The following is an 11,285-nucleotide window of genomic DNA, read 5'->3' as shown; positions in this document are numbered from 1 at the left end:
TTGATTTGTCTATTATAAGAATGATTTGCCTATCAAAATTCTAAGAATGATTCTAAGAAATGTCCCTCCTGAACTTTTGCATCTTGTAATGGCTGATATAGCTCTTTGATTAATAAAGTACTGTGTTCCCTCAAAAAAAAAATGAGTTGGTTTGGTTATATTCTTATAAATGTCCGGTTTGGATATTTTAAAAATCAAAATAACTAACTGAACAAATGATTAAAGTAATCTTTTTTTTTTAAAAAAAGCTGATATATACATTCATATATATATTTTATTGGTAATAATTCAAAAATAAACATGAGTTATGCATATTTGTTGCCATATAAATGTGTATTGTATTTATAATAAGTAAATTCTTTTATTTTATTTTAAAATATCGTAACATTCACATTTGATGCTAATTTTTTTTTTCCATAAATTGAACTTTTTAGTATAAAAAGTTTCTGAAAGTAAATTTTTAAATCATTTACTAAGGAATACAAATGAATTGTTGTTTTTCAAAAATTCTAATCAAGTAACATTCATATTTAACATTAAAAATCTTAAAATTAATATGTATTTATCATTATAGATTCAAAAAAATTTAATCAAATCTATATGACCAAATAATTAAATTTGATTTGGTGTTCGTCTGAAAGTGCCAATGTCTAACATGTGTGTAGTTCGTTTGAAATGACCAAATAGTTTGGATAAAAATTTAATCAGACCAAAATGACGGAATAGTTAAGTTCAATTTGGGTTTGGTTTGGATATTTAAGATATTTTTGTTTTAAAATCGAAACCACCGATGCACAACAGATGCAGATGAATAACATCGGGCTTTGTGATTGTGAGAAATTGCCAATATTGTTGAATCTCACATAAAGTGTGTAAATCCTTAAAGCAAATTTGGCCAAATTTCTCATGTTTTGCAGGTTGTGTATATCAGTTAATATGTACCTTCAAACAGAAATGTTTGTATAGATGTCACTAGTACAACATAAGATGGCAAAGCACCAAACAGAAGAATCTTCAATTGGAGGCCGTTTCTTTATTCCTTCACTTTCATAAGGATACTCATTCTCAAATATTTTCCAGTTTTCTATAAAATCTAATTTTATCCCTCATACAATTACTCATCAATACTAAAATTTAAATGAAAAATCAAAATTTGTTTTGAAGGGAGAACCGAATATTGCTTACTTGTGCTGGCAACGGGAGTCGTATTCATTTCCCCATTCAAATATAAATATTGTCCCAAGTAGCACGGATGAAAAACCCAGACACAAAAAACCCGAAACATCATGTCTACAATGTTTTCAAAATGGAGCACGTAAATCTGATAAAGTGTCTGTACATTATAAAGTGATGGGTATAGGATGGATATTTTGCCTATATCTTCATATCAGTTATATGACTTGGTTACATATTGAAAAATGTTGGAAGTAACAAACTTATCGAAGATGAGAAAATAATTTTGTAGCCTGAAATGAAAAAACGTGCACACTTTCATGAAAAATAAGATTTATGTACACCTAAGCCACTACTTGCAGCTCTTGTATATTCTTAAGAGAAGTGAAAATAAACCTAAATTAATCAAATTTTACAATTAAATGAGAAATTAAAGAATGAATTAAAATGGAGCTTTTTGTTATCACCTAAAAGAAACTAAACAAGTTAGAATTACAAAACCTCCCCCACATTTTTTAGTCAAAAATATTAGCACCAACCGAATTAAGAGTCCAAGAACCTGATGTTCAACTTTGCCATGCCATCCTGAACCCTGACTCCGTCTCTGTACCGAACCATTTCTGAGTCAGCAGCTTCAACCTATCATCTCTAACCTCACAAAACATATTTTCCCATCCCGGTGGCTCCACAGCCTCGTGCCCTAACCCCGGCGTCCTATCCTGAGAAGCTAGGTTCACCGTGTTATTCCAGTCCACCACATAAGAAGACACTCTTCTTCTAAACTTGGCTTTAAACTCCGACCACGCTTGATACTTATAATGGCTCACCACCGCCGTTTCCAATCTCAGCTGTATCATTCTATACTGTTCTTTCAAACTAAAATGATGTATCACATTCAGCAACGAATCGTCGATTGCTTCGATTAGCACGATCGATTTGTGCCGATTCTCTAACCGCCGTCTGCAATCGTATCCTTGCGTCACGCCTTCCGCCGGATGTGATTTCCGATTCGACGGTCCAAATTCGTTGCACTTGATCGAAACTTCTCCTGTCATTTGACTATGATAATCATCATCTGATGATGGAAGTAGGGATTTTAACATTTGATCAGACGGCTGAGATTGAGTTTCCCATGAAGGTGAAAACACAAATTCATCGACGTCAACGTACATCATCCATTTACATGAATCTCCGGCGAGTAAAGCGGCGTGTGAGAAACCGGCTTCTTGCGTCTTAGGCCAAATCCAGAGCAACGTTTGGACGTTAAAACCTTGTTGATTAAGCTCTTTAACCACACTAATTAAATCATCGTCGCTCTCATTATCGTATAGTATAAACTTATCAACTCCAATTTTTGAATGATACATTACCCATTCTTTCAGAAATTTCCCTACGTTGTAAACCATTGTAGCGGCGCACAGTTCTGATTTTGTAACCGATTCTGCTATCTTACGCTGATAAGGTGTGTAATACGCCAGAGTCGGAATTACAGTTCTGCCCTCTATTATTTCGAGAGATACTTTGAGTTTGATTGGCTCATTATTATTCTCTCCTTGTTGCGCGCCAGAAAAAAACGGCGTTAAATCCGGATGACGACACCTAAACACCTCTTGTATTGAGCTAGTAACGGCAGTCCTAACGGCGTTAATACCATCGACGAACACGCACTCGAACTCGTCGGGGGACCTGTTAATCCCTTGCCGATTGTTTAAACCTTTAGCAAACAGAACGACGTCGTCCTCGGTGGAAAACGACTCGTAAACGAGTTTATTCCATCTTAACAACTCCACCGGAGGTGATGACGGCGGCCAGGGAACCGGTAACTCCTTATCGGACAATCTGGTCAATAGCGGAGCCAAAAACGGTAATCTCCGGCGACAATTTCTGGGAAGGGAGCACTTGAAGGTAATCTGGTTGGTAGAAGGCAAAATTCCAGAAAATCTGGCGGGAGAAGCAACATTGTTAGGGTACAAACAAGTGAATTTATGATGATCAGTGTTGTTCGGTATTGTTGTCACCTCCGGGGACGAGACGACGAGGAGAACCTCCCAGCCCGGGAATAGAACGGAAACAGAAGGAATAAAATTGGAATCAATGGAAACGGTGCGTGGAGGATGAGGGAGGCTGAGATTAAGATCTTGAATAAGATTATTGGTAGATTGATGAACAAGAAGAGGAGTAGCGGCGTAAATTGGATAGCGAGATGAATAAAGAGAAAAGGAAACGCATAAAAAAACGGAAACGAAACAGAAAAGGAGGACAGCAGAAACGGCGCGTTTCATGGTTTCCGTTATGTGAGAAACAGAATAGAGATTGGAAGCGGCATATGGTCCTGCTCCGGTTCCGGCGCCGCCTGATGATCTGCCTACAGAGAGCAAATAGAGAAGAGGAGCCGATGGGGATTTCTTTATAGGAGCAGCCGTCATGTTGTTTGAGTTGGAGTTGGATACGAATTCAGGTTTTTTCACAGACTTTCTTTTTATTTTTATTCAAATAAATTATTGAATTGGAATGTTTGATCGTTGTGTGTTAATTTTGGGAGGATTGCGTCACAGGCGGCATTCAATTTGTTTGTGAGAATGAGTTACTATTATGATTGGACCAGGTGGAATGATTCATAATCAATTACTACTAATTTTTTTTTTATAATTAAGGAAGTAGCCATTATGGGTATTTTAATAAGGAAATTTGCTTCATTTCTGTTTACAAGAGAGACTTACCAAATTAAAAGACTCCGCACGTTTCTTTTCAAACATGACAACCCAATTCTATTCTACATACAGATTATTCAAATATTTTATTTTTATTTACGTATATTTGCATCATTTTTAAAGACAATGTTTCAATTTGAGATTTCTAGTTTTGATGAAATTTTTAATATATGAGACGTGTAATTTATAAATTTTGAAAACTTACCATTTAAAAAATACGTTAATTTATGAGAATGTTTTTAAAATAATAAAAATATTATAACATCATTTATTTTAGAAAATGACGATTTTTTAATATTTGGTAAAATGCTCTTATATATCCACAACTATGCCTCGTTTGCCAAATATTACAATAATTTTTAAATTTTGCTAGATTGATCTATTACTTTTTTATTTTTATCAAATATACCCCCACAACTTGATTAGAGTTGTTATGGCACAATATTATACCTCGACGTATACACAATTTATATTCTATTCGGTGTGTATAATGTCGTGCTATGTTGACTAAAAATAGGCATAGATACGTTTAGTGACACTCAGTCAGTGGACCGAACTTGTAAAATTTTAAAGTCATAATAAGATAATAGACAAATGAGATATCTCTGTGTATTGATAAAAAAATTCCTCTATATATTTTTATCTGATTTTTTTATCTTATAGTAACATCCTTTTTGAGTAGGATAGGAAACGAATTAGGAATTGCCTGAGCAGGAAGTAGTATATAGTGGATAGAATTTGGCTTTACAGATTCTATATAACTGGATCATGTGGACGAATGGACTTGCATTGCACATAAAGCTTCGTTCCTTAATTTTGAAATTTTGTTGAATAAAGTGGATAATATATCCATTATTTGCTGCTTAAGTTATCACATTTTACTTTATAAATTATATTTCTCTATTTCAATTCCATGTATCAAAACAATTTATTACAAACTTATAATTATGTTTTAATTAAGTTTAACTGTTTTGCAACTAAACAACTAAGAGCATCTTCAACAAGCTCTTTCAAGAAAATTTAACTTTTTATTTTAAAGAGTTTAGCATTAAAATGGGACTCCAAAGAGCATTTTCAAATGGTACTCTTCAAAATAAAGAGTATATTAAAAATAAAGAGTGATCTAAAAAATTACTCTAATGGACTCTTTAATATATTAACTTTTTTTGTATTTTATTTTTATAAATAAAAATAAAAATGTTAAATAGTAATTTAATTAACTCTTTAATATTAATTTAATAACTTTTAGTATTTTATTTGCTTTCATTAATAATAACAAAATATCAAATATTAATAAAATAAATTTATTTTTTATTTTTATTAATTTATTTTATCTGTTTTTTTATTGAAAATTAAAAATATAATATTTTAAAGTTAAAATAATTAACTTATTTTTTGAAATTTAAAATTCTATCATTTGAAAAATGAAGTATAGAGTGAAAATGGCTCTCTACATGTGGAGAGTCATTTTCACTCTCTACTCTAAATATAAAAAATATAGAGTCCATTGGACTTCTTATTTATTGTCAAACTCTTTAATTTAAAGAATTTGACAATTTTAGAGAAATGCTCTTAACATAATTTCAAATTTAAAACACATGTATTATTTTTTTGTTGTTTAAAAAATGATTTTTTGATTTTTTTCTCACCATAAAACATATAAAAAAATAAAATTAGAATAGAATAAAATTAATAAAACATTTAAATAAATTAATTTTATTAAAAAAATATAATAAAGTGTTATATTTTAAAGAGTTCATTGGATTAGAATTTAAAATTCCACTCTTTATATAAAAAATGCCTTTTATTTTTAAAAATATATTTTTCATAATAGAGATCACTATTATAAATGCTCTATCTATTTCATTTATATATTCAAAACTTTGTTGCAATTAGTTGATAATAATCAAATTCTAAAGCTTAAATTTGTCAATTTCTTGGGCTTAGACTCGTATGTCAATTTAAGTTTGGGCATGCAACCCAATTTAATTTATAAAAGCTCAACTATGCTAGCCCATCTAAACTATTTTCCTCAATTCCGTCAAATGCTAAACCCATAAACTGTGGGCCTCAACTCAAAATTCAGAGTCTACCAAACTGTCCTTTCCATAAATCAAATGATTCACATCCTTTTTCTTACAACAAACAAAGCAAAGACAATTATAACAAACGACATTAAGAGTGAAACGACATAAGCTGAACTGAGGTATATCAAATTGATAATCCATTGCCATTGGGCTAAGAATAGGTGTAGAACAAATCAAATTATACAGAGTAAATATAAGAGTTAATTAGACAAAATACTACAACTTATAAACTTAATTAGATAATTACGTCCATATCTTTTGTTTTTGAAAAATACAATTTGTTCTTTTCTTTTTTAATTTCTATACTTTTGATTTTACACAAATATCAAATACTCCTTTAATCCTTTCATAACCTAATTTCTTCAAATCAAACTTAAAGCCATAACAGCAAAGAGTAAATAAGAGGGGAAGCAGAGGAAGCAACTGTTGACGCCGTTCGCCGGTGGACTTGAAGCCGCCGCCGTTCATGGGGCTCATGACGCTGATTATTTCATGTTTGATTCTTCATCTTCTAACCGGACTGACTGTCACTGCTATTGGATTAAGGTCATTGCCGTTGCCGAAGAAATCACCGATCGTCGCTGTTAGTTAAGAAGACGCATAGCCTCCACTATCGACGATGAAGATCCATGAACCTCCGCTGCCATAGAAAAAAATAAATTGCTAATCAAAGGATAAAAGTTGATTTTCAAATTTTTGATTTTAATCTCTTTTCAATTTTTTTTCTAAACTTGTTGATATGTATAAGTTTAGATGGTGATTTGCTTAACTATCAAATTATATGTTTTATGGTTGCCGGGTTCGATTTTCTGGTGTTGCACAGATTTGCATTCTAGGTGTTTGAAGAAATGCTTATGAGAATTGTAATATTTTTTGGGTGTTGGGTAACTAGTGGTTAATATTGGATAAACCGTTAGGTAACCTGTAATTTTTATTTGCGATATATCATTAATGAAATCGTTAGTAAACACCGTTGCTGAATTTTATGTTTCTGGTTCGATTTTTTTGTGTTAAACAGCATGTTGCACTGTAGGTGTTTGAAAAAAATGCTTGTGAGAATTAAGTGATATATTTGGGTGTTGGGTAATCAATGGTTAACATTAGGTAAACCGTTGGATAACTTATAATAAATGTTATTTTAAATATATTATTAATAAAATCGTTAGTTAACTGTTGTTGATTTTTTTTTTTTACTATTTAACCAATGGTGTACTAAAGGTACACCAACGACCTTTGTTTTTAATACATTGTTGCTTAACAAATGATTAACTAATGGTTAATCAATAATTTTAGATTTTAAAAAAAGACGATTTAGGTTTTATTTGCTGATTGCTCTTGCGGTGATAAAGGCGGAGGGGTTTATAATACAATTTTCAACTAGTTTAATAGAAATAGAGGTTTGAATTTGTAATAGTTTTGTTTGTTGGTTAACCAACAGTGTTAGTATACCGCTGGATAACCAAAATCGTATTTCTGAGATTAAAAAAGATATTTATGAGATTAATAAAAGTCATTTTTGCAAAAAAAAAAGTACAGATTGTATTTCTCAAAAAAAAACTTTATGGTAGTATTCTTGAGATTTTTTTTTTTGGTATTTATCTAAAAAACCCTAAATATAATTAGTAACAAAGTCAACAAAACCAACTGGATAATGATTATTATGCCAATATTTTCGCTCTACTAACAGAGAAATTATTAGGTAGACTCGGTCTACCACGTCATCCGTAGACCAAACCTATCACATTATGACACATCATTAAAATGATGGCAATCTTGTAATATTACTATTCAAAGGTGTAGATAAGTAAAAAACGAATTTACAAGATTGCCATCATTTTAATGACGTGTCATAATGTGATAGATTAGTCTATAAATGACGTGGTAGACCGAGTCTACATAAGAATTTCTCCTACTAACAACGCCTAACAAGTGAAATTAGGTTGAAAAAATAATATATTTGATCCTTTTATATATTTAAATTACACTTTAATCTTTAAATTTTATTTATTAATAATTCAATTAATTTAATATTATGACAGCTTATTAACATAATTAAATAAATAAATTCTATTACTATAGCATAATAAAATAATTACTATAGAAAATGAATGCAAGGCTGGCTTTAAAAATTAAACATTATAAAATAATTTTTAATCTATTTTGAACTTTATACAATAATTAGTATACATATTTTTATATGATTTTAATATTAATAGACTTATCAGATGGAAAACAAAAAAATTCAATGCATTTTATATTTTAAAAGTAATAGTAAGAGTCCAAATTATATTAAAAGTGGAAGTGAAAAAGATAATATATAACTATCGATTAGGACAAATGCATGAGGAAAAAGATACAAGTATTAGAAATATAAATTTTATTCTCATCATAAATTTAAATTTCACAATAATTTGTCTCTTTCAGTTTATTTTTATTACAATTTATTATTTTAGAGATATTTTCTTTCATGGGTGTTCTTTTTTATCACTATTGAGTTGTCAATTTTTTAAAAACTAAAAATAGATATTAAATATAGAAAAATAAGAAGAAATAATTATACCCAAAATGGTTCAATTTAATATCATTATATTATATATAATTATTAATTTAGACAAGTAAAGAATAAAAAAATTACTTAGCACTGGTTAAATGTAAATATATTTTTCTATTGGCAACTTTATTTCTCATATTAGTTAAAATAATTTAAAATAATATAAAATATTTTTTCATAGTAACGTCAAAAATAAATTTACGATACTTTCATGATTTTGAATTTTTTGATGTATAATTTAAATTAACAATTCTATACATGATATTCTTAAATTAATTTTGTAGTACATATAACTATTCTTAATGTATATTATTCTTTGTACTTTAATTTAATAAATTTTTATTAATGCAATCTTTATCGGTGTAAATAATCTTTTTAAAATAAAATATATTAAAAAAGTTGGAATGTTCATTAAAATATTTTCCTTAAAATATAATATATTAGATCTCAAAAGAAAAAGTATAATATATTAGTTCAATATTAATAATTTGATTAGTCAGAAAAAGTCAAAGCAACGCTCGACCGTTTTTGCTAGTTTCCATGGTAAGTAGGCAAGAGGACCATCCGTAATGGTGTCAAAATAGGCAAGAGGACTATTGTAAGGATGAACATGACTCATTTAACTAATCGTATTAAAATCTCGAATATAAAAATAACACGAATTTTAAACAGATGACATGATTAACACGTTAAGATAAACGGATAACACGATTGGCACAATTAAACGACTAACACAATACGATTAATAAAACTCATTTAATATATAAAAATATTTTAATCACAAATTGATCGGTTAATACTCAAATGGTGAAATTTAAATAAGGCAGGGCGCGGCGAGAAGGCGCACCTCGCATCGCGCCCTAGCCTTTCTTGTTAAGTTGAATGCTTTTGCATATTTCATCAAAACAACATCTCTAGTTTTTGAACCCAAAACGTTTAATGTCTTTTTTGTTAATTTCAAAACGCTTAATGTCCATCAATTTTTTAAACTGGAATATTATTTGCCAATACAATTTTACAACTAAACATACATATATTTTTTTTGTTAGATTTCAGGTTAAATTAATTGTTTTCTTCTCAACATTTATTTTTTGAACTGTCGGTTCAATTTCATAAAGTTTAATGTCAAGTGAATTTTTCTGATCTTTTTAAATTTAAATTTTATTTACTAACACAGTTTTCAAAGCTTGACATGAATTTGATGTGTTAGATAGAGCCACAATGAGTACTGCTGGAAAATTAAAGGCCTTTGACCCATTGATTCTTTTTTCTAAGCCCCTTCTTTCTAAGGTTTGTAATTTTTTTACAGAAATCTCCTATTTCTAAACCCTAACCCTGATGTTTATCAAGAGCTACTGCTAAACCCTAGTTCTATTAAGATATTTTTTATTACAGCGTAACAAATACATAAGTGATGGACATTGTAATGAAGGAGAAGGACATGGATGTGAAGGAGAAGAACTTGGTAATACAGTTGGTAATCAGGCAAAAAAAACTTGAGATGAAAGAGGACCTGTCAATGTAGTTCACAATCAGGCAGAAAAACCTGTCAATGCAGTTCACAATCAGGCAGAAAGACCTGGCAATTAAGGAGAATGAGAGCCTCCACTTCTTGGCAATTGAGGAGAAAGAAGTGGTTATGAAAGAGAGAAAGGGAGTTGAAGTTTCGACCGCATCAACAACAAAGTGATGATAAGGCTATGATAAGTAGCTTTCAAACAAGGATTGCAAATATGAAGACAAAAGAAATGTCTCTCATCAAGCAAGGTAATGATGTGGTACTTTTACCTATTCAAATGCCTTTGTATGGGATATTGATTGTTGTTATGAGTTTGATTTTCCCATATGAGGACCCTATTGTTCAAAACAACACCTAGTAGACCCAAAACATCATCTCTAGTTTCCGGATCTAAAACATCATTATGTTTTGATGCAGAAAAAATTGACTTAAAATATGCAGCCCAGTTGTGAATGGTTTCCAAATAATCAGCATCAATTTTCTCCGTAGCTCCTTCATATGAAAAAATCAAAAATCAATTAAAATATTAAAGATCAAACAATAAATTGAAAAATAATAAATGAACTAGTTTACCATGATACTTCGCAAAATCTTTTTCGGATAAACTCTCACCAGCTTCTCTTTTGGGTTTCAAAATCCACATCTGCTGCCAACTGTGTTTTCCATACTTTAAAAAGTACTGCAAACCAACTTTTTATATTCGTCACTTGCTCGGTAAACAAATAAAATCAATTAGGCTTATTTTCAAGTGGTAATTTCCTGAAATACATGTTTTGGTAACTTATTTACACATTTACCTGCCAAGTTTTGATTTTTTTTTACTTTTTTTATTTACGAAAAATACCTTTTTGTTTTTTTGATTTCAAAAATACCTTTTTCTCGGTTTCCAATTTCGGTTTTTGGTTTTTTCAGTTCGGTCGACCGAACCGACCGACAATTTTTTTATATAATGTAAGATTAGTGTATGTACAATGTTAATTTTCAGATTGAGACGTCAACCATACTAGGTGAGCGGCCCGCTGAACCCCGCCCACTTTATAATGTCACATCATGTAATTTATTTATAATTTATATAATTATATAAAATATTATTTAATGATTTAGTATTTTTAATTTGTTATTCTTTTTATATACTAACTATTAATTTTATTTTATTAATTTTTATAATAAAATATGACTATATCTACAATATAAATATAATTAATTATCAAAATTAATAGTAAGTAAAATTATTTAGAAAAAAA

The 11,285-nt window shown here is 29.9% G+C and overlaps 1 protein-coding gene across 1 annotated transcript; it reads right to left on the bottom strand.

Moving 5' to 3' along the window:
* Nucleotides 1-1,591: 1,591 nt before the first annotated feature.
* Nucleotides 1,592-3,762, bottom strand: LOC126677213 (glycosyltransferase family 92 protein At1g27200). The gene has a single exon (XM_050371732.2). It carries the CDS (start codon nt 3,597-3,599, stop codon nt 1,740-1,742), a length of 1,860 nt encoding a protein of 619 aa, XP_050227689.1. The 5' UTR covers nt 3,600-3,762; the 3' UTR covers nt 1,592-1,739.
* Between the last annotated feature and the right edge of the window lie 7,523 nt (nt 3,763-11,285).

Source organism: Mercurialis annua, linkage group LG1-X (genome assembly GCF_937616625.2).
Source record: "Mercurialis annua linkage group LG1-X, ddMerAnnu1.2, whole genome shotgun sequence".
Lineage (NCBI taxonomy): Eukaryota > Viridiplantae > Streptophyta > Magnoliopsida > Malpighiales > Euphorbiaceae > Mercurialis > Mercurialis annua.
This window is presented reverse-complemented; position numbering and strand designations above follow the sequence as displayed.